The 25,117-nt window shown below is 42.5% G+C and overlaps 1 protein-coding gene across 1 annotated transcript in view; it reads right to left on the bottom strand.

The window, feature by feature from the left end:
* LOC149317875 (solute carrier family 12 member 9-like) overlaps positions 1 to 25,117 on the bottom strand; it is a 131,199-nt gene that overhangs the window by 85,171 nt on the left and 20,911 nt on the right. Inside the window, exons 2-6 of the mRNA XM_089513250.1 lie at positions 16,245 to 16,379; positions 13,813 to 13,950; positions 7,326 to 7,628; positions 3,109 to 3,216; positions 2,874 to 2,985 (exon numbers count right to left, since the gene is read on the bottom strand). Of these exons, the coding sequence (XP_089369376.1) occupies positions 2,874 to 2,985; positions 3,109 to 3,216; positions 7,326 to 7,628; positions 13,813 to 13,950; positions 16,245 to 16,379 (796 nt within the window). The remainder of the gene's footprint in view (positions 1 to 2,873; positions 2,986 to 3,108; positions 3,217 to 7,325; positions 7,629 to 13,812; positions 13,951 to 16,244; positions 16,380 to 25,117) is intronic.

The raw sequence follows: 25,117 nt of genomic DNA, 5'->3' as shown, positions 1-25,117 counted from the left end.
GAGGCAAATTCTTCAAGCTCTAATCAATATTCCCACCATTCCCACTTACCTGTAGATTCGGTTCCTGAACCGAATCCTGAAACCGGTTCAGAAAACACAGTGGTTCCCACTATGTTTGCGCCGGTTTCAGGATTCCTTTCAGGAACTTACAGTTGTAAACCGCTTAGACACTACTTAGGCGGTATGAAGCGGTATATAAATGAAGCCTGTTTGTTTCCCTCCTTCCTCCTTCCCTCGTTCTCTGCTGCCACCGCCGTTATCCTCCAGGCTGCTGGGGCCTCCCTGAGCTTGGCCAGTCTGGAATTCTGGGAGGCCCCTGCAGCCTGGAGGACGGTGGTGGCAGCAGTGGAGAAGGCTGTCTGCCAGGGGTCTTTGGACGTGCATACCTCCATCCTGGATGTTGTTGGAGGACAGACTAAGGCACACCGGACAGAGGCACGTCCAACGAGCCCCGGCCAGCAGCCTTCTCCACCGCCACCACTCCTGCCGCAAGAAGAACAGATGGAGGCAAGGGAGCCAAAGCAGGTGGCCGAGGGAGCTCTGATAGCCCCCACCGCTGCCACTGCCAGGGCCCCCAGGCAGGGGGGAAGGAGGGAAGGAGAGGAAGGAGGAAAGGAAGGAAGGAAAGAAGGAAGGAGGGAAGGAGGGGGAGGGGGAAGAGGAGAGGAAGGAGGGAGGGAGGGAGGAGCGAAGGAGGTACAGGTGGGAATGAGGCACGGTTGTGGTCAGAGAGTTTTTGGCACGGGTTAAATGGGGGGAAACCGATACAATCCAATTTCAACAATAGTGGGAATGGGCCCTTACTGTGGTATATGCTTTTATAGGAAGAGGCGATGGCCTCTGGGCTGCAGGATGGGACACTGCCTGTTTAAATACTTGTCCACACAAAGGAAAAGAAACAATGGACAAATGAAAAGGAAGGGAATGAAGAAAAGAAAAAGGAACCAACTCCTTGCATCTCAGAAAAGCAGCACATCAAGAAGCCTAGCTGACAAGCATTGCCCCTGATATGCTACCTCTCTGTGTGCAGGGAGTATTTTGAGATTCAAACATGTACCCTATCTCCTACCCACAACCTGAAACAGAACAGTAAAAAAGTTATTCTTCTAAAAGTACTTTCCAGCTGCAAGAATCAAAGATTGACAAGGGCATGCCTGAAACTGCGAGGTCAGTACATGTGAAAGGGATCTAGGAGTCCTAGTAGACCACAAATTGAACATGAGTCACCAGTGTGATGCAGCAGCTAAAAAGGCCAATGTGATTCTAGAAGTATAGTGTCTAGATAACCTCTCGTTTGGATTTCTGTAATGCGCTCTACATGGGGCAACCCTTGTACCAAACTCGGAAGCGTCAATTAGTACAAAACATGGCTGCCAGATTGGTCACTGGTCGTTCCAGGTTTGACCACATAACAGCAATCTTAAAAGATCTTCACTGGCTTCCTATTTGCTTCTGAGCGCAATACAAGGTGTTGGTAATTACCTATAAAGCCCTACATGGCTTGGGCCCGAGTTACTTGAAGGACCGCATCTCCACATATAATCCGCCCCGCACACTTAGAACAACTGGGAAGAACTTGCTCGAAGTCCCTACTTCGAGATATGTTACTACTTCTCAGAGGGCCTTTTCAGTAACGGCCCCCAAGCATTGGAATAGTCTTCCCGAGGAGCTCCTTCTCATTACCTCCCTTGAACTGTTTAAAAAGAGACTTAAAACCTTTCTCTTTAACCAAGCTTTCCCCCATGTTCACTGAAGTTATGTTCGATCCCCTTCTCCCTCTCACTTACATACACCTATGAATTGGATTTTAATTGTATATTGTAATTAATGTAATGTGGTTTTAATTTTATGTTGTTTTAATAATTTTACTATGTACACCGCTTTGATCACTGTGGAAAAGCGGTATAAAAATAAATTTTATTATTATTATTATTGTTATTAGATCAAGGGAAGTAATAGTGCCACTCTATTCTGCTTTGGTCAGGCCTCACCTGGAATAAAGCTGGAACTGTGTCCAGAGGAGGGCAACCAAAATGGTGAAGGGTCTGGAAACCATAAAGCTCTATGAGGAGAGACTTAGGGAGCTGGCTATCTTTAGCCTGTAGAACAGACGGTTAAAAGGTGATATGATGGCCATGTTTACGTATTTGAAGGGGTGACATATTGAGGATGGAGCAAGCTCGTTTTCTGCTGCTCCAAAGAATAGGACACAACGGAACAATCGATTCAAGCTACAGAAAAAGTGAATCCAGGTCAACATTAGGAGGAGTTTCCTGACAGTAAGAACTGTTTGACAGTAAAAGATGCTGCACTGGAAAGTGATGGAGTAAGCTTGTTTTCTGCTGCTCCAGAGACTAAGACACAGAACAATGGATGGAAGGTACAGGAAAAGAGATTCCACCTCAATATTAGCAAGAAATTCTAGATGGTAAGAACTGTTCAACAGTGGAAAACACTCCCTTGGAGTATGATGGAGTCTCCTTCTTTGGAGGGTTTTAAGCAGAGGCTTGAAGGCCGTCTGTCAGGGGTGCTTTGATTGTGAGTTCCTGCATGGCAGAATGGAGTTGGGACTTCATGGCCCTTGAAGTCTCTTCCAACTCTATGATTCTATTCTATTCTATGATTGTATTATAAGCTCATCCAGGACACCTTCCAGAAGTCCTTGGGTTAGCTGCCTAAGTTCTCTTGTCTTTCAAATGAAAATAACTACAGGCTTAGCTTGACAGGGGTGTTATTAAAAGGACAAAAGAAGGGGACGATGTGGCCAACCAGAATATCTGTACAGAGCAAACCAGAACCAATCTTTAGCTGTTTAAATGGATTTCAAGAGCCGTGGGAGAGGAGCCCCCTCTGCTGGCTGATGCAGGACGTACCTGTCACAGGTGCAGCTCAGCAGCACAGCCAACAAGTTGTATACAATGTAGGTGAAGATCACAGCCGTGATGGTGCCTCGGGGAATGGAGTAACTGGGACGCTGAAGGTCTCCTGCATCACAGGAGGAAAGCATGATCAAGCACATCCAGGTCTGAAGCCAGCACCCAGATTTAAAATACCTTTCTTGCAGTGTCTGCTCCCCTTCTGGGACTAGTGCCGCTAATCCAGACTCACCGGACATATTGGAGCCTGCCATGATCCCTGTGCAGCCGTTGAACATGACAGCGAAGACTGTGCTGAAGCTCATCAGGCGCCCGGTTGTATAATCCACAATGTAATCGGCTGCAGAAAGTCACAGAAATTTGAAGGTTAGAAAAACCTTGTTCTTGCCAACAAAATGCATCCTCCTTCTTGGCTATGGTCACCATAGGGCTCCTCTACCTGAACAGAACCACAGAAAAGAGGGAATTCCTCCAAGTGCAGATTTTCACAAAAATAGAAAAGCACCACCAGTGGAAATTCCCCTTCTGGCCAATGGCTATAAGGAACTGTTTGCAACAAATGCCAATGGGGAACCATCTTCCTTCCCAGAATGCCATGAAGCAACACAATCCCTGGGCTCTTCTGATGGGTGCTTGGCAATATGCCACACTCCTCCTTGCTCTTAATATGCCCACATCATTTGTGGGCAGAAACTTAGGGTATGGCGACACTGTAGAAATATTGAAGTTTGGCATCAGTTTAAGTGCTCTAGCTCCATCCTATGGAATCCTGGGATTTTTAGTTTTACAATGTCTTTAGCCTTCACTGCCAAAGAGTGCTGGTGACCCCCAAAGCTACAAATGCCAGGGTTTTGTAGGATGGGACTATGGCTGTTGGAGTGGTGTCAAACGTCATCATTTGTACAGTGTAGATGCACCCACAGAAGAACATTTGGGTAAAGTCTAACATTTGGATTGTCTGACACACTTTTCAGTGTCCACTGACCAGCAGCGGACTGGCATAACATGCAGGGCATTCAGAAGGAAAATGGGAACTGTTGGTTGGTGGCCATAGTGAGAACACCCTTCACGCCACTGTGGCCACTACTATATGCACCATAAAGACAAAGACACAAGTTTTAAAAGAAGCTGCTTCCCTGCTATCGTAAACCATTCTCCCCTCTTCCCTCTGAAGTCATGACTATAGTCTCACCTTCAAACTGAGCTCAGTATTCAAAATCCCATCCTTTCAGCTCAGCCTTCCTTGGAAAATTCTCCCAAAGCCAATCCTGAACAACTGGGCTGGAAGAAATGACCTGTTTTGACTGTAACACCCAGAATTCCCCAGACACAACACATACAGTACAAACACACCTGTTCAGATACACTCTGAACATTGACCTTCTGATGGCATATATAGGTCTGTCCCGAGGTTTCCACTCCACCAAATACATCTGAAGAAGTATACTTATGTCTAAAGAAGCTCATGCTGCCAACTTCTTTCTTTCAGTTAGTCTCAAAGGTGCTACAAGATATCTCTACATACTGAATCTACAGACTAACATGGCTGTATCTTTGAATTCAGAAACACTCTGGTTTAGTATGGCTTCAAAAATATTTCTGAGATGACTCCCCTGCACTGGAGCCGAAGCAGAGGTAGAAAATGTTGTCTTTTTTTGGACTGCAGCTCCCAGAATCCCCCAGCCAGCATGAAGATGCATGTGCAAGACCTCAACCTTCCCTGGAATATGCACTCTTTTGACAAACCTGTGGCTCGTCAGGGGATCCAGGGGTTAATCCATGGTTAGGGAAACACACCCTACAAAAGCATGTGCCCAGAGGATTCAGCTAATCACTATTTTATGGCTGTGTCTCAGCACTAAAAGCTAGTTTCCAAGAATCTGATTTTTCCCCCCATGTTATTCTGAAGCTTTGTTTTCCTAAACCCCTCTCTAGATTGCGGCATGTTGTTTTTTCTTTGCAAGCTGGGACAGACCTTTCTTTTACACCCTGCTCTTGGAGAAGCATTGCTAGACCTTTCCACAGAAAGGTACCATGACCAGACTAAAGCTGGAATTGTAACTCTTAGGAACCTCCACATTCTCTGGGGTTAGGGGTGAAAGATCCCCGTGAATGTGGACAAGCCTCAAATAAAAAAAATACACTATTCTTTTTACCAAAGAGAACCTCTCTCTAGGACTCTCCAGGTCCTCCAGTGCAACGCTACGGTCAACATCTGCCAGAATTTGATCATGCTGGAGGACCTACAAAAGCGTTTCCTTTAGGCACATCTAGGTTCTCCAGCACACCTCTATGGCCAACTTCCAGCAGAATTGCTCTGGAGGACCTAGAGATGCCTAGAGAGAACATATTAAAAGGTCTTCACTGGCTCCCTATCTGCTTCCGGGCACAGTACAAGGTGTTGCTTATTACCTATAAAGCCCTACATGGCTTGGGCCCGAGTTACTTACGGGACCGCATATCCCTATATAATCCGCCCCACACTCTTAGAACATCGGGTAAGAACCTATTGGAGAGAGCAACCTCTAAGTATGTTGCTACTTCGCAAAGAGCATTTTCAACAACAGCTCCAAGAATCTGGAACAGTCTCCCTGAGGAGATCTGCTCAGCGACCTAGTTAGAAACATTTAGAAAAGTGATTAAAACCAAGCTTTTTAGCTGAGCACCCCCCCCCCCCCCGATATGAATACCCCCCTGATATGAATGACTTGCCCTGTCTGTGTATGATCCCTGCCTTGTTAGTTGATGCTACTGTTACTGTAAGATGTTGTATGTTTTATTGTTTTTAGCTGCTTTTAATCGAATTTTTATGTAAACACTTTGTGCTTTTTTAGTCTGTAACCCCGCTTCAATCCACTGGGAGAGGCGGGGAAACATTAATAATAATAATAATAATAATAATAATAATAATAATAATAATTATATTAATCAAAACCGCAAATAGTCAAATCCACAAAAGTCAAAGCCACAAATGTGGAGGGCCAACTGTAAATGCATAAGTTTCCCCAGGAAACTGCATAAGTTCCCAAGGATAAAGTTTTCTAGATGATCAAATTGATGCTGTCAAACTTTGGCCATATCATTAGAGGGCATAACTCCTTGGCAAAGACAATAATGCTAGGAAAGGCAGAGGGAAGTAGAAAGAGAGGAAGGCCACATGCTAAATGGATGGACTCTATCAAAGAGGTCATGGGCATAAATTTAAAGCACCTAAGCAGAGCAGTGGAGGAAAGGGGGTTTGGAGGTGTCTCATCCATAGGGTTGCCATGAGTCGGGAATTAACAGTTAACAACAACGAAGTTTCCCTTACACATGTGGATGCCCATTTTTGAGCCCTGAGAGGGTGGGTATTCCCTCCCTCCTTCCACAATCCCCCAAACCCCCTTCCAACTTACCATCAAGCCTCTGAAGCCACCTCAACAGCTATTCTGTGCTTCACAGAAAGCAAGAAGTACTGGAGAAATGACTGGCTATGTCTCCATAGCCAGATACAAAATGATGACCATGGTGCCGAGATTCACAAAGGTAGTTGCAGCACTGCTGTGATCACTGTGCATCTGGTTATGATGATGTAGGAGACCCAGTGTTGTGGAGTGATTTGAGCATTGGACTAGGACTCTGGAGACCAGGGTTCAAATCCCTGCTCAGCCATGTAAGCCCACCAGGTGACCTTGGGCAAGTCACACACTCTCAACCTCAGAGGTTGGCAATGGTAAGCCTCCTCTGAAGAAACCTGGCAAGAAAACCCCATGATAGGGTTGTTGTAAACCAGAAATGACTCAAAGGGACACAACAAATACAATATTTCTCTGACACCTGCCTATTTGCTGCAAAGCAAGATGTCCCTGTGAAGAGATCTCAGGGGCTTCTCAGTAAATTAAGGGAGGTATATGGCTCAACATAGCATAGTGATATGTATGCTATGCTGAGTAGGTGTACTCCTAAGGCCACCATTTCTTAGCCTAACCTACCTCACAGGGATGCTGTGAAGATAATATTGGGAAAAGGCTCAGCTCTAACCTTAGCCCTTAACCTTAACCCTCCAGATGTTTGGAACTTCATTTCCCAAAAGCCACGATCACCTTGGCCAACAGTCAGGAATTCTAGGAGCTGAAGCCCAAAACATCTGGCATACCAAAGTTTGGGGATCACTGCAACCCATTGGAGGAACAGTAAGAAAAACAAGGGGCTGACAGTGAGTAGACTCTCTCTGACTCTGTTCTGATCCCAACAATATGTTCTTTGTGATATTCTTCTACTTCTTCCATTGCTACATCCTGAATGAATGTGACAGAATCCCCCCACTGGCAGAGGGATTCTGGGAACTATAGCCCCCAGAAGATAAAATTTCCAACCCTTGCCCCCATTTCCCTGTTGTCATTTGGAAGGGGATGATGATGCATTATTTCCAGTGTAGTGCTTTGGAAGACAACAGTGGCACCAACTCACGGGGGAGATTATCCAGGAGGGTGCTGAGCTTGAAGCCGGTGAAGGAGGCATTGGTGTGAACCGTGGCATTGTCATCATTGCTGGGAGGAAGCTGGACAGTGTGGGGCTTCACCACAAAGAAACTGAGGCAGACAGTGGCCAGCACCGCCATGACGATGAGGAAGATGAGGAAGGTGGCCTTGGCGTAGATGCCGGCGCCGACGAGGCACACAAGGAGACAGAGGAGCAGCAGAATCGTGCCATACAAGACTTCGAACAAGTAACCGCGGGGCAGGACCTGGATGGCCGCACCGGTGCCTCCCTCTGCGTGGAAACAAGGAGCATGAGATTTCAAACACAGATACATACATAACAATTATTTTAGTACTGCTATTGAGAGCCAGTGTGGCATAGTGGTTTGAGTATTGGACTATGAATCTGGAGAACAGGGTTCAATTCCCAACTCAGCTTCAATGGCTATTATGTCCAACCCCCTGCCATGCAGGAATACACAATCAAAACACACACGGCCAGAACTAGAACTAGTAACTGTCACACAGAGGACCTTTACACTAGCTGCCACTAGATTGTGAAATGACCTAAAGCATCTGCTGTTATTATTATTGTTGTTGTTCTGGTTGTTGTTATTATCATCATCTAGAGAACAGCACAATTCCAACCCCTCATTTTCACTGTACTTGTAAGGAGATGTTGACAAGCCGGAGCATGTCCAGAGGCAGGCAACCAAGATGGTGAAGGGTCTGGAAGCCATGCCTTATGGGGAAAGACTTAGGGAGTTGGATATCAGTATGTAGAGAGGTCTTTTGGCACCTATTGAAACTCACTGAAATAAAGAAGTTGGCTGCATGAGCTTTCGTAAACTTCAGTCTATTCACTGAATGCATCTGAGGAAGTAGACTTAAGTCTAGGAAAGCTCATGCTGCCAACTTCTTTCTTTCAGTTAGTCTCAAAGGTGTTACAAGAGCTCTCTACATACTGATTCTACAGACTAACAGGGCTATATCTTTGGATCTGGAGTTGAATTGGAAGAGACCGTAAGGGTCATCCAGTCCAACCCCCTGCCATGCAGGAAGTTTGTTTTCTGCTGCTCCAGAGACTAGGACACAGAGCAATGGAGTCAAGCTACATGAAAAGTTATTCCACCTTTAAACCTCCTGGCAGTAAGTTATTTGAAAGTGGAAGACACTCCCTCAGAAGGTGATGGAGAGGGACGGGAAGAATAGTGAGAAAGAGAAAAAGCAAAAGAAAACTGGGAAAAAGAAGAATCACGTGGAAGAAGTTAAAGATCCTGGAGTAGGTACAGAAGAGAAAGAGTCAGAAGAGAAAGAAATAGAAGAAGAGATACTGTTAGGAGCGACAGGAGGTTTAAATATAGAAGAAGAAGAACTGTTAGAAGGTCTAGAGGAAGTAGGAATCAATAAATTCTGGGACCCAAAAGCGGGATACATCTCTCAATTAACTTACATTGGATAGGCTATCATAAAGAATTTGACTGTGTGTTTGATAATAAAACATGACAAGATTTATATCTTGGAATGTGAGAGGAATGAACTCCCCATATAAAAGGAAGCAGATCTTTCACCTCTTGGAAAAAGAAAAATGTGATATTGTAGGAGTACAAGAAACGCACATTAGGGGAAAAGATGAAAAATATTTAAAGAATGCAAAATTAGGGCAATTATTCATTGCGGCTAGGAACAAGAAAAAAAGTGGGGTGGCCATATATGTTAAACCGCACATTGCAGCTAAAGAAGTGTTTAAAGATGAAAATGGCAGATATATAATGGTTGAAGTTAATTTAGAAGGGAAGAAATTGTTGGTAATCAATGTGTATGGCCCACAAGGAAATAAAGCAAAATTCTTTAAAACCTTTTTTGAGAAAGTATATCAAACGAACTATGATAATCTAATAATAATGGGGGATTGGAATGCGGTGATTGACCCCTTAATTGATAGAGGATCATCACAGAAGAAAATATCTAAGGATCAAGGTAAACTCCCGCAACCTTTTTTTCACTTTATGGAAACACTTTCATTAATTGATCCTTGGAGAACATCTAATCCTCAGTCTAAAGGATTCACATATTATTCTGACCGTCACAAATCGGTCTCCAGAATCGATTTTTTTTTAATCTCCTCTCCATTATTCAAAGATATAATTGAAGCAGAAATCTTGCCAAAGAAAATCTCAGACCACAACCCGGTAGTCCTAAAATTGAGAAAGGAGAAAAAAACAAGAACCTGGAAACTTAATGAATATCTGTTAAACAATGATGTAATACTTAAACAAGCAAAAGATCAACTCAACTTCTTTAAAGAAGAAAATATGGATAAAGGGACAGACATCATACAAGTATGGGAAGCTTCCAAAGCGGTCATGAGAGGGTTTTTTATTCAAAAAAGCATAGAGCAGAATAAAAAAAGAAATCAGAAAATAGAATCTTTAAACAGACAAATTAAAGAAAAAGAGGAAGAATTGAACACACATCATAGCGGTGCTAAAATTGTGAAACAAATCAAGATTTTACAAAATCAATTAAGAGAACTCACTTTGCAAGAAATAGGGAAAAAACTCAGAGCTACTAAACAAAGATATTTCGAATCAGGAAACAAAGTAGGTAAATTATTAGCATATAAACTGAGGAAAGAAAGGGACAAGAGACTGATTGTGGAAATGAAGGATGGGGGAAAACTTATTCACAATGTTAAAAGAATTAAAGAGATCTTCCAAAGCTACTTCCAGAACTTATATCAAGGAGAGAAATTAAGTAAAGAATTATTAAAAGAATGTGAACTCTATATTCAAAAATCTAACTTAAGCAAAATTTCAAGTCACCAGAAAGAGAAACTGAATGCAAATATTACAATGATGGAAATAATAGAATCAATAAAGGCAACAAAATTGGGGAAAATGCCAGGTCCAGATGGATTTACAGCGGTCTATTATAAGAAATTACAAGAAGAACTAACTCCGTTACTATATAATACTTTTAACGCCATCAAGCAGAATGGAGTACCTAATACGTGGAAACATGCTTATATATCTCTTATTTCTAAGCCTAATAAGGATCATTCGGAACCCCAAAATTACAGACCCATTTCGTTATTAAATCAAGATTACAAAATATTTGTTTCAATTTTGGCAAAAAGACTTAAAGGAATATTAAAAACAATAATTAACAAAGATCAATGTGGATTCTTGCCAGATAGACATATAAACCAAAACATTCGTACGATGATTGATGTAATTGAGTATTATGATAAAAACCCCAGCTCAAAAGCAGCAATTCTTTTTCTGGATATGGAGAAAGCGTTCGATTCGATTAACTGGAACTTTATGATAATGGTATTAGAAAAGATGGAGGTAGGATCAAATTTCTTAACATGGATCAAAGAAATATATAAGTCCCAAACCGCTCAAATCATCATAAATGGAGAATTAACGAATGCGTGCAAAATTTCAAAAGGTACTAGACAAGGGTGTCCCCTCTCGCCGTTACTATTTATAACCATAATTGAAATTTTATTGAATAACATTAGAAACAATAAAGAGATAAAGGGACTCAAATGGAAAAAAATGGAATACAAAATTAGAGGATATGCAGACGATTTGGCGTTGATAGTAGAAGAACCGCTGGGATCTATACAGACAGCCCTCTCAGTCATTCAAGAATTCAGTAAATTTGCGGGCCTAAAATTAAACAGAACAAAATCAAACATCTTGACTTTAAATTTGAAAGAAGCCGACACGGTAAAATTGGAAAGTGTAACAGGATGTCAAATTTGTAAAAAAGTGAAATATTTAGGCGTTTTCCTTTCAAAAAAGAATTCAGAACTTTTTGATCTAAATTACTCTAAATTATGGAAGGAGATAAAGGAAGATCTTACAAAATGGGGAAGATTACATTTATCATTAATGGGTCGAATTGAAACTATAAAAATGGCAGTATTACCAAAACTCTTGTTCCTGTTTCAAAATCTTCCAACAATTCAAAAGGAAAGAGTTTTCAAAATTTGGGAGAAAGAAATTTCGAAATATATTTGGCAAGGGAAAAAGCCTAGAATCAAATGGAAAATTATGAAAGAAGCTAAAGAAAGAGGTGGACTAGGGATTCCAGATTTGAGGTTATATTACTATGCGTGTACTATGATATGGTTAATTCCTTGGATCAGAATATCAGAAAAACAACTGTTAAACTTAGAAGGATTTAACAAATTATATGGATGGCATGGATATCTGTGGTATAAGAGACTTGAGGTGAACCGTCAGTTTGCAGACCACGCCATCAGGAAATCATTAATAAACGTTTGGAAGAAAGTAAAACAATTATTCTACAATCAAATACCCAGTTGGTTGTCACCCCAGGAGGCTTGGAATATAAATCTCCCCTCAGAATCTACCACCCCTTTAAAATACAAAGATTTAATTAAATGGCAGAACAACAGACCTACATTGAAATCTAGTATAGAATTGGTTGAGGAAGGTATTACTTGCCCATGGTTCCCCTATCTGCAACTGAAGGAGAAGTTTTTGGCGGATGAAAAACAATATGGATTTATGATCAAAAATAATGAATTGGATGAAATTATCTCTAAACCAGAGAAAGGTATGATCTCAAAATTGTATAAACTATTTCTTTCTAGAGAGATGGAACAGGAAACTATTAAGGAATGTACAATCAAATGGGCAAGAAATATAGGCCACACCATAAATTTGAATGTATGGGAAAGAGTATGGGGAAGAGATCTCAAAATAACTTTGTCCATGGACATGAAGGAGAATTTATATAAGATGGTGCATCGCTGGTATTTAACTCCATGCAAACTGGCAAGAATCAAAAAAGGAAAGGAAAGAAGATGTTGGAAATGTATGGCTAACCAAGGAACATTTTATCATATGTGGTGGCTATGTCCCAAAGCAAAAACATTTTGGAGGAAAATACATATGATAATTTCAAAAGTGCTTAAAAGACAAATAAAATTTGAACCAGAACTATTTCTTTTGAATATAGTGGAAAGTAAGGAGGACAGGAAACACTTAAAATTTATCCTCTACTTAGTAACAGCAGCAAGGATGGTCTATGCGCAGAAATGGAAAGATAAAGAAGTTCCCTCCATAGATGATTGGCTTATGAAAAGTCTGGAAATGTTAGAAATGGATAAACTTACTATGTATTTAAGAGGGAAATGGATAGACGACTCTGAAGATGATTGGACCCGGCTTAAAGAATTTTGTAACAAAATTTGGATATGATATCAGGAATTAGCAGCCCTCTATACCTCACAGTAACAATAAACGCAAAAATATCTGTAGGCTTTAAATAACAACAAAAAAATTTTATTTATATATGCGACCTTTCTTGTTCTCTAAGTATGATTTTCTATATGTTTCAACTATAAACAGTAACTCCAAGTACTATAGTAAGAGATGTAAGAGGTATGATATAACATACCAATGACAAATCACAAACCAATATCAACCAAAGTCGGTAACGACCACTAGTAGTAAGAATGCAATTATAATACTGCTCGAGAAACAAGTCAAGCAAAAATTAATTGTTCAAGGGTGGGAGGGATGGAAGGGAAAGGGTATTTGGGATGTAATAAAAGGGGAAAAAATCATAAGGTACATAGAAAACACGCTAGTAATTGGAGAAATATTTATGTTTGATAATGCATCATGATTATGATCTCAATATATAGTTTATGTGATACTAGAATTAATTTTATGTCTTGTATGTATCCTTTTAAAAATAAAATTAAAAAAAAAAAAAAAAAGAAGGTGATGGAGTCTCCTTCTTTGGAGGCTGTTTTTAAACAGAGCCTGGATGGGGTGCTTTGATGGTGAATTCCTGCATGGCAGAAGGAGGTGGCCTGGGTGGCTCTTGGGGTCTCTTCCAACTGTATGATTCTATGAGACAGCAGCCAAACTCAGCTGAAATCTCCCATGACCCCATGCAGTGTGTTCATTCACTTCTTCAGACAATATCACACTACACCGTTATAGTGCTGTTATTCAACTTCAACTACTAGGCTGCCTCCTGTGGAATTCTGGGCTTTGTAGTTTAGGGAGACCTAAGAGCTCTCTGGCGGAAAATCCCAAATGCCCCTCCCAAAACTATAAATCCCAGGATTCCACAAAGGGCAACCATAGCAGTTAAAGTGGAATAACAACGCCATAACACTGTAGTGTGATAGTGTCCTATATCTTGTTATAGACTCTGAACCAACTAGACCAGTGGTCCCCAAACTGTGCCCTTTAAGGGATTTTGGACTTCAGCTCCTAGAATCCCAGACTGAAGTCCAAAATTTCCTAAAGGGCACAGTTTGGGGATCACTGTAATAACCAAAGGAGCCAGCAGTATCATGGACCCAAGTTGGTCCTTTCAGGTCACCTTCAATGGTCTCAGAACTCCTTTTGTTCATCTCCAGCTCTGGAAGACCTGTTCAAAAAGCTCCCCCAGATGATGGATCCCAGGTCACTCACCTGCTGGAGCTCCAAAATCATCCACGATGGCCTCCACCAGCCCCAGAATGTACAAAGCGCTGCCACAAACATTGGCCAAGAAGAACATGATCCCAATACTGCCCCCGAACTCAGGTCCCAGGGCTCGGCTGATCATATCTGTGTTGGGCAAGTCAAGGAGTAGGATAGCATAGAGCAGGGGTAGGCAACCTGCGGCCCGCAAGGCCTTGGGACCGGCCCCAGCCCGGTCCTGCCGCCGATTGCCGCCGGGGCCTTTGGGGGGCAATTGTCTATAGAAGCCTCAGAAACATGCATTTATATTAACATTTTTTTAAATAATCAGCAAATTTTTTCGCGTGTCCTCCATTTTTTTAAAAAAGTGGCTTCCATTTGAAAATTTTGTCCTACATTTGGCCTGGTTTATTTATATATTTAATTTTTTAAAAAATATTTAATTATTTATTTTTTGGCTTTGGCCCCCCAGTTGTCTGAGGGACAGCAACCCGGCCCCCGGCTCAAAAAGGTTGCCTACCCCTGGCATAGAGCATGGGATGCAAGAAAAACAAACACCTTTTCTCATCTTCAACAAGAAATGAGGCATCCTGATGAGAAAATGGTCATCCAACCCCAACCAGAATGGCTAAGATAATGAAGAATAAAAAAAGATAGTTGTTGGAAATGTAAAGATAAAAAGGACATCCATCCTCTTGCATATGTGGTGGCATTGTAAGAAAATCCAAAAGTATTGGGGAACCACACATAAAATTATGAGAGAGATACTCCATAAAAATATCCCATTTAAACTGGAACTATTTTTATTAAATATAATAGACGTTATTGATGGGAAATTAAGTATGGATGAAAAAAGCGTAACATTATACATGATAACTGTGGTGTGTATGGTTTATGCTAAATACTGGAAATGAGAAATAACACCAACCATAGAGGAATGGATCTTAAAGTTAAATGATTTTGCTGTTATGAATAGGTTGTCCATGTGTGCGAGTGGGAAAACAATCCAACTATGGAAAAAAATGGAGTAATGTGACAAAATTATGGATTAAGTGAAGCAAAAAGGAAGAGTGAATGGAAGTGATAATTAAAAGTAATGTTTGTGTGTGTGTGTGTGTGTGTGTGTATATGAGAATGAATGAAAATGGTCATCTGCTCTTTAGATTTTTGTGCATATTTGGGGACTTATTTTGGTGAAAAAGAAAATTATGCAAAAAACACATTGCTGCAAAAAAATAATCCTTGACTGGTTTTGCAAAAACAAACCAAACCAATAAATACATTGTGGGGAAAAAGTCAAGACGTTTGCAAAGAAAACAATTTACAGGTGGCCCTTTGTACCCATTAATTTTTTAATCCACAGATTCAGCCATCTGCAGTTTGAAAATATTCCAAAATATATAAATTCCCAAAAGTAAACTTTGATTTTGCCATTTTGTGTAAGAGACACCATTTTCTATGCCACTATATTTAATGGGACTTGAGCATACATGAACTTTGGTATCAATGGTGGGTCCTGGAACCCAAATCCAGTGGATACCAAGGGTCCACTATATGTTGCTCAAAATACACTGATTTCTGTAGAAAAATCTTGGGTTTTCAAAAAAGCAAGTCCTGGTACAAGAAAGGGTTTACACATTTTTTTAAGAGGTACAAAGTTGGAAAAATCACTGACAAATGCACAGTAATTCTTGTAATCTCACCCAGCAGGGAGGAAGCTTTTGAAAGGATTGCTGTCGTGTGTAAGAGAAACAAATAAAGTTTTACAGCTCTACCTGGGAAGAGAAAAGAGCCAGTATGACGCTCAGCGTAGTAGTGACTTGCTGGAGTGTGACCCAGGAGATGCAGGTGCAGTTAATTGCTACTTCATTATGCATCTTTCCAGGTGACCTTGGGCAAATTACTATCTCTCAGCCTAACCTACCAAACAGGGTTGTGGTGAGCATGAAATGGGGTCGAGGACTCTATGCCTGCATATTTCTCTGAAGGAAATGCAGGATATAAATTTAAGATGCTATTCTATGCTGTGCAACTCACACAATGTGAGATCAGCAGCCAACAAACCTTCTTACCTCTCAGGATAAGGGGAAATGGAAAGGAGGACTATGGAAGAGGGTCTTTTGGGGTTCAATAACAGGAAGGTTGCTGCTCTATTCTAAAGAGTCCCTGTGTATGGTTTGGGGAGGGAAGTAGTGGTCAGAGATGTCCCAATCTATTCTGGATGGATCAGTGTTGGACCGCAGGTCTGGATGAAGCTATGCTGCGATATAGTAATGCTTTGCATCTGAAGAAGTAGACTAGAATTCATAAACACTTATGCCAAACAGAATTTGTGAGCCTTCCAAGATGCCAGGAAACATTTGGTTGCAACTGCTGCAGGAAACTAACAATCATGGTTACCATTTTAGGAAACTTCTCTGGCTTATGTATGTGAAGGATACAGTAGGCACCACCAGCATCCAAGGCCCCGTTGGTGGAGATGGCACATACGGACAAGACGGTCATGCCAATGATGAAATAGGCAACGACAAACATGACCAGGGCATGGTACAAGCCGGCCTGGCCCACCACAAAACCTGCCAAAAATGAACGAGAGAGAGAGAGAGAGAACGAGAATACTTGTTATTTATTCATTTATATGCCCAATACAGGGACTCAAAGTAGCTTAGCAAAATTACAACTAAGACAGATAAAACCCCATGCAAAGACATGAAGTAAAGATATACAAAACATTTGGTAAGTGCAAATAAAACTACCTGTAGAATTAAAACCACCAAAAAGACAAAAATATAAAAATCAAAATCAGTGGAACACTACACTATTTGCACTCAGTGTTGTTTAGCGTCCTAAAATCCTGCTTGAAGAGAAGACTTTTCATCCTATCCTACTTAGGAAAGGAGTTCAAAAGTCTGGCAGCAAGCACCCAAAAGGCACTGGAGAAGCACTGGAAGAAGGCAAGGAAAACTGGGGTTGTTGCAGCCCTCCAAACCCATTTCATAGACATGGCTGGTGGGAACTCAGGAGGTCCAAAACACACCGTAGAAATAATCCACCTTGAGACCACTTTAACTGTCTGGCTCAGTGCTAGGGAACCCTGGGAATTGTAGTTTGTTGTGGGCACCAGAGCTATCAGACAGAGAAGGCTAAATGTCTCACAAAACTACAGTTCCTAGAATTCCTGAGCACTGAGCCAGGGCAGATAAAAAGCAGTCTCAAACTGGATTATTTCTTCAGGGTGTTTTGGACCTCCTGTATCCCTACCAGCCATGTCTATGAAATGGCACAACTGACTTTGGAGGGCTGCATCTACCCCAGTTTCCCTTGCCTTCTTCCAGTGCTTCTCTTGTCCAAACTGGTCATTCCTATTTTGGAACAGAAGCCCACAAAGAAGTTAGGAGGACCCAGTCATCAATGCAAGCAGGTCCCTCCAAGAATTGCCTGCTCACAAATGGAGCTGTTGTTGTTGTTGTTGTTGTTGTGATGTGCCTTCAATTAGTTTCCAACTTATGGCAAATCTAAGGCAAACCTATCACAAGGGTTTCTTTGCAAGCTTTATTCAGAGGAGGTTTGCCACTGCCTTCCCTTGAGGCTGAGAGCGTGTGACTTTCCCGAGGTCACCCAATGGGTTTAATGGCCGATCTGGGAATTGAACCCTGGTCTCCAGAGTTGTAGTCCAATACTCAACTACATCACACTGGCTCTCCAAAGGGATCTACTCCTTAAGACTATCTTTCAAAGGACTACATCATTTTCGCAGCAGCTGTGACCTGATACTAGGCTGTTTCTCTTTCAGTAGTTTGAGTGCTTGACCAGGACTCTGAAGACCAGGGTTTGAATCCCTGTTCAGCTGTTGGAAACTACTGGGTGACCTTGGGCAGGTCACACTCTCTCAGCCTCAGAGGAAGGCAATGGCAAGCACCACCTGAATAAATCTCACCAAGAAACCCCTGTGATAGGTTCACCTTCAGAGTTACTGTAAGTCAGGCTTCCCATGCTGGGTTTTGGGAAGAGATGTCAAAAATAACGTTCCACTTTCATACTTAAATACAGATGGGCCAAAATGGGCCATCAACTGCGAGCTTTCCAGCTGTTCTGGAAATGCCCAACCATTCTGAAACCTTCTCAATGAGTTACAGAGTGGCATCAAATCCAGGTCAAAGTTAAGGAAGTACTTCCTTCATTCAGTGAATTATTAACTTATGGAATTCGCTGCCACCAGATATTGCAATAGTTTAGCCACTGGAAGAGAGCCATTCTCAAAGAGGTCAGACCAGTTCAAGACAGACTGGACTACTAACAGCGATCAGACTTCGCAGGATGAGTGAGACACTGGTATTCAGGGGCAATTATGGTTCTTTTATTTAGATTGTGTCACCAAAGCTCCCAACACTTTGCAGAGCATAAGAGGCCCAGCTTGCAATCTGTGATTCAACACGACAGAGGAAACAGAGGAAAGGAACTAGAGCTAAACAAGGAAGCAACACACTGTTACTCTGGTTGAATGTGGTTAGGTCTAGTTACAGAGTGACGGCAGAACGTGGTGAGAACAATGAAGTTGCTCCAAGTGATTTATGGGAAAGGTAGCTTTTAAGGAAGTGTGTGATAGAAATAAGAGATGAATCATCATACAGAAGGTTTGATGGATAGATGCAAGCATAATATACAGCAAGCAAGGCAGGGCAGAGCCACTTGAGGGAATGAGAAAACTAAACCGGACAATGGAGGGTAGTGGAGTCACATCAGCAAAGACCATGGGTCGAGAGGAGGAGGAGGAGTGTTTATTTATATAGCATCATAAGTTTTGCACGGCACTTTACAGTGTTATCAAAAATATGAAACCTGTCAATGGCATACAATCTAAAATCACAATGTGTAAAATATTTTCAATAGACAATTTATTGAATGAAAATAACTATAAAACTATAGACAAACAATACACAGTTGCTCCTCCTAACTCGCGAATCTGAGATCCACGCCCTTGAATATATGTGGAGGAGCAATCTCTGCTATTTGCAATGGCCGGCATGCATGCGGGCGCCTGTGGGGCTTGAATAAGTGCGAGCTTCCCGTGAAAACGGAGGGACAACTGTACCCTTAGTCTCAATTATCAGAGATATGAAGCTGCAGTGTGAAATGCTTCTCATGATCTTTAGAGTTACAGCATCAAGGTCTTCTAGTCACTCTTAGTCAACTCTAGTCAAGCTTTAATGCCTCTAATGGTTCTCAACCTCTGGCCTTCCAGATGTTTTGGAATTCACTGCCACCAGACAGTGTGATGGCTCAGCCACTGGACTTCAGCTCCCATAACCCGATTGTTGACCAAGCTGACTGGGGCTCCTGGGATGTGAAGTCCAAAACAAATGGAGGACCAAAGGTTGGGAACCATTGTCCAAATGCAAGAATGGAGAGAGATGGGGTAAGGCAGGGCCACTGAAGACTCTCAGGCTAAAGGCTTACTGTGGATCCCAATGTGGCCAGAAAACTGGTTAGGTATCCAAGGAAAAGTAATGTAAGACAAAAGCAATGAGGGGGAATTCTGTGGCGCAGGGTGCTGGATGAAAATGGCAGAGTTTAGGCACAAAATAATACAGGAGAGCTAAGCTCCATCAAGCTTCAATGGGACGGCTGGCCTCTATTGTTACTCAAAGAAAGTGAGGGACTGGCGGGACCCCAACAAGTATGTCAACATTACTTTAAATGTTGGAGAAATTAGCTTTGCAAGAGGCTGGGTAATTTAGGACCATTTGTACCTGTATATACCAGTAATAACTGAGGGGGAACTCCAGATTTGGATGAATTAAGAGGGTTTTATAGTGGGCCCTTGGTATCCGCTGGGGTTTGGCTCTAGGACCACCTGTGGATATCAGAATCCATGGATGTTCAAGTCCCATTAAATACAGTGGCATAGTAAAATGGTGTTCCTTATATAAAATGGCAAAATCAACTTTTGCTTTTTGGATTTTTTTAAAAAAAAACATTTCCCAGCCATGGATGCTTGAATCCATGGATAAAGAATCTATGGACAAGGAGGGTAAACTTATTAGAAAAATGAAGAGTGCAGTCACACACACACACACAAATAGCAATTCAAACAAAGCTAACTGAAAATGTGGTGTGAAAGGGGGATAGCATTGTTTTGAAGGGTTTAAGGAGGGAGAAATTTACTTGTCTGAAGAACAGGCCACAGAAAGCAGGACTGTAGTCTGAGGGTGACACAGAACATACATGGAGCACAGCCTGGGATAACTGTATGCATACTGGGGCCACAGAAGTGTATACCAGCTGTGCGCAAACAGGTTTTAAGGAGCAATATGTATACATGATAACTAGCCTCAGGGGTGTCCTTGATGGTCTCTAGCACTGTAACAAAGACCTGATGGCTTTCCCAGGGGTCGACAATCTGGGCTGGTTGAAGGCTTTAACTTTGGAGTTGCAACAACAGTGATTAGAACAGGACAAGCCCAGAGTGTAAGGACAGGAGGAAGTGGCTGGGAGCATGGCAGGGGCAGGCAGAGAGGTTGGCTTACTGCATGCAAGGAGATCCTTTATCCAAGGTGCAAGAGGAAATGCAGATGACTTGGAAGGAAGGAGCAACTAGTACACCTGTGATAAAAAGAAGTCCCTCCATTTATCAGCGCCTTCTTCCCAGACAATAAAGGGTTAAATGTGGGAAGATGTACAATTATATTTTAATGAGGAAAACTTCGGAAGAGACTGGCTACTAGATGGTTCCATTAGTCTTGCACCCCTACAGTGTGCCCGCATCATACGCGGGTGCAGTTTTCAGCATACGCTGAAAGCTGCACGCTTGCAGAGGCAATGGTGTATGCACCACAGGCACAAGTCCCATTGTTTTCAATGGGGCTCCATCATACATGGTAATTCCCTTATGCAAAGGGGTCCGGAACGGATCCGCCATGTAAGGGAAGGGTGCACTGTATACCCATGTTGGATGACTGATTTGCATGTGAGGACAACTACTGATCTCCACTAGACTTTCCTCTGGCTTTGCCCTGCCCAAGCAGAGTTCACCATCTTTCAGGTCCTAGCATGCACACTCACGCTCACACTCCACCTCCCCAGTGAGATGGGTGAGACAGGCCACTTGGCGGTGGAAACAGGATCCCACCTTGGCTGGCACAACCTGGTCCTCACCTTCATTAAGGCAGTGGGGTCCTGTTTCCACCACCGAGTAGAGGCCCATAGCAGTCCTGACGTGCAAATTGGGTTTGGGACAAAAGACTAATCAAAACATCTAGTAGCTGGTTCCTTCTGAAATTTCCCTCATTAAAATGTAAGTGTAGCTCCTCCCACGTTTAACCCTTTGTTCTCTGGGCAGAAGTCTCTGATAAATGGAGGGACTCCCACTTATCACAACACCCATTTAGCTTGGATTGTACAGTTGGCCCTCCATATCCATGGATTCTTTATCCAGGGATTCAACCATCCACGGCTTGAAAATATCCCAATAAGATATAAATTCCAAAAAAGCAAACTTTGATGTTGCTATTTTATATAAGGGATGTCATTTTACTATGCTGTTATACTGAATGGGACTTGGGCATCCACAGATTTTGATATCCATGGGGTGGGTCAGGGGTCCTAGAACCAAACCCCAGTGGATACCAAGGACCCACTGTACTATTATCTGGATTGTCCACCTGCCTCAGGTCTTTGCTCCTTTTCTCCTGCGAAACTTAACCAGTGTTCCTAAATGATATTGTGACATCTCTAGAACATGCTGGCTCCAAATATGAATCGTGGGGACCCTAAATCAAGTGTGGGTATGCAGGCTGTGCTAATATAGAGAGAGACAAGAGTTTTGGCAAGTTCTGACTTACACAAGGAACAAAAGGACTGACTAATATTTGGGCAGGAGGCAGCACAGGATGCAGGCTTTGAATATTGCCTTGGGTTACAAAAAGATAAAACCACTCCCTACCACTGCCATATGTTTAAAAACAAAGAGTCGTCAAAGAAGAAAATGCTATAGCCTAACTCAACCCTTCCAGTTTCTGCTTCACTGCAGAACGTTTCAGAAGGAAACAGCCTCCCACACATGGAGGGTTGCCAGTTTGGGACTGTCCAGATCCTGATGTTTCTGGACCAAAAACTGAGACCTAGGCATGGGTCCCATCATCTTAAATCAGCCCCGCAGTGAAAACAAATGAATGACTTAAAAGCACTGCAGAGAGAAAAGAAACAAAAGCAACACCTTCCCCACCATTAATAACTTCTGTGACAGCAGCAGTTCTGTTACCAAAAATCAGTTTGAAGAAAACTGTCTTTGGGTGGAAGAGGATTTGGGGTGAAAATTATGAATTTTGGTATTCAACTCATGGACACGCTGAGAGTAAAACTTAGGGGCCCTCGCCTTTCACCACTCTACACAGAGAAAGGGGTTGCCCCATGAATAAAATGGCCCTGGCTTCTGCAGCCAATTTTTGACTGAAATTGCTAGACTTCTACATTCATCCCTCCACGTTTGCTGGGAAAAACCACAAATAACAAAAACACTCTTTTTTTACCTGAGATAACACCTCTCTAGGACTCTCTAGGTCCTCCAGGGCAACTCTGTGGTCAACATCTGCCAGACATTGACCATGGAATTGCGCTGGAGGAGCTACAAAGGCCTAGCGGAGTGTTCTCTCTAGGAATCTCCAGGTCCTTCACTGCAATTTGTGGTTAAAGTTAACCATAGACTTGTGTTGGAGGACCTAGAATATTGCTAGAGAGAACATATTAATAAAATCCGTGAATAATCAAATCCACACAAGTCAAAACCGAAAATGTGGAGGGATGAGTGTACATGAGTATATACAAGAGGTCTAACCCTCCCACAATGTGGCAGCTTTTCATTCCAAGAAGGACAAGGTGGGCCTGAGACCCACTGGGCAGTTTGGGACTCAGGAAGGCACAACATCTGGCCAGATGCATTCATGTCGTTAACTGATAAGCACAATACTCCTTCCTTTAGTCCAAATTTCTTTGGGGGCTATTTCACGCTCCAGGAGTGTAATAATGAGCCCCTGAGATGGCAATAATTTATTACATCAAAGCAGTATTCTTCAACTTGGCACCCTCTAGATGTGTTGACTACAACACTCATCATCCACAGACAGCATGATCTGCTGGAAAGGGCTGCCTCAGTAGTCAAATGGTCTATTAACTAGCTGGAACGATAAAGGACCCAATGTTAAAACAGGCAGAGTGGAGATATTATTATTATTATTATTACTAGTACTATTATTGATTCTGTACTTTTACATCTCTCCATCTTCACTTGCTTAGAAAAATGTATGTATCATGCTTTCAACTCTTGCCAATGCCACAAAAAACGTTGATTCCACAAATAACCCTATGTTTTCTGAACATTTCCTGCTTTTTTCAATGGTTCTGGTAAAGAGCTTCTGCCCACAAACTGTTAACTGGCAAAACAAAATGTGTTTCTCTGCCTAAATTAGACTAGCAAAATGAAGAAAACTTGAGGCAATGAGGAGCATCAGATGAAGGTGTGAAAAGAGACTGGGAACTCAGACCCGTTCTGATAGTTTCTGGCGCTCTGTCACACTGCACAACTGTAACACTTTGACATCACTTTGACTACCATGGCTGTATCCTCTGGAATCCTAGGATTTGCAATTTGGTAAGACATTAATAATCTTTTTTGTGGGGTTTTTGGGCTCTGTGGCCATGTTCTAAAAGAGTTTATTCCTGATGTTTCAACAGCATCTGTGGCTGGCAACTTTCTCTGAATAAACTCAGGCGAAACGTCAGGAATAAACTCTTCTAGAACATGGCCACAGAGCCGAAAAACCCACAAAAAAAATGGATGCCGGTCATGAAAGCCTTCGACTTCTCATTAATAAACTCATTCAGAGACTTCCTCACAAAACTACAAATCTCAAGATTCCCTATGATGGAGCCATGACAGAGAAAGTGGAATCAAAGTGCTAAACGTTTATATAGTGAAAGAGACCCTGGGCTCAGAACATGATCAGAGGCTGTTGCTGTTGTTGTTGTGCGCCTTCAAGTCACTTCTGACTTATGGTGACCCTATTGCAGGGTTTTCTTGGCAAGGTTTGTCCAGAGGGATTTTCTGACTTTGTTTTCCCAATGAGGCTGAGAGCATGTGACTTCCCCATGGTGACCCAGTGGGTTTCTATGGCTGAGCAGGGGTTCGAACCCACGCCTCCAAAGTCATCATCCAACACTCAGACCACTAAACCACGCTGCTTCAGGGTACCTCTCTAGTTGGTGTACATTTTGTGGATATAGTAAAATTAAGAGCAGATCTGACATGCTTGACACATGCTCCTTCCATAGACTAAATGACCTTTGGGGATCCCTCCCACAATATGGCAGCTTTTGATTCCAAGAACAACAACGTGCGCCGATACCTGTTGGGCAGGTTGGGGCTCAGGAAGGCACATCACCTGGCCAGGTGCATTCTTACCCTTAAACAAACTAAAGGGATTTCTTTTAATGGAAACTAGCTTTTAACAAAGGTTAAAGAAACAGCCAGACATTCTTTTAAGCAGGGAGCAAGTCCTTTGTCCACTTTCTCCTCTCTCCTTCTGCTTTGTTGCTGTGTGCCTCTGAGTCATTTCTGACTTATGGTGACCCTATCATGGGGCTTTCTTGGCAAGTTTCTTTCAGAGGGGGTTTGCCATGGCCATCGTCTGAGGCTGAGAGTGTGTGACTTGCCCAAGGTCACACACTGGGTTTACATAGCCAAGCGCAGAACCAAACTCTGACCCCCAGAGTCATAGTCCAATGCTCAGACCACTAAACCACGCTGGCTCGGTCCAAATACCACCAGCCAAGTGGCATCACTAGGGGTGTGCGAGGAAAGTGGGCTGCACTGGGGGAGTGAACATGCGGTGGGACAGTGATTCACCATCTGTCCCAAGATGGCTGCCCTCCTCTGCCAGCTAGGGTACCCCTGCCATCCACCTGCTATGGCCACTGGGGGAAGTGTAGTGCAATGCTAGACAGCAGCTTCTTCCAGGTTTGGATGGCCTGTTTGCCAGGGCAGGAAAGGGAGGTGCATTAAATACATATATCCAAATATAGAACCAGCACGGTGCAGTGCTTTGTATGTTGCACTATGACTCTGGAGACCAAGGTTCGATTCCCCAGTTGTCCATGAAAACCGTTGGGTGACCTTGGGCAAGTCACATGGTTTCAGCCTCTGTGGATAGCAATGGGCATGGCAAACCCCTCTGAAGAAAGCTCCATGATAGGTTTACTTAGGGTCACTGTAACGTCTTGGAGGCACAGAGCATCAAAGCACAAGAAGAGAGGAGAAAGT

The sequence above is a fragment of the Sceloporus occidentalis genome, unplaced genomic scaffold (assembly GCF_023333645.1).
Source record: "Sceloporus occidentalis isolate IW3139 unplaced genomic scaffold, rSceOcc1.0.p SCAF_2, whole genome shotgun sequence".
NCBI lineage: Eukaryota > Metazoa > Chordata > Lepidosauria > Squamata > Phrynosomatidae > Sceloporus > Sceloporus occidentalis.
This window is presented reverse-complemented; position numbering and strand designations above follow the sequence as displayed.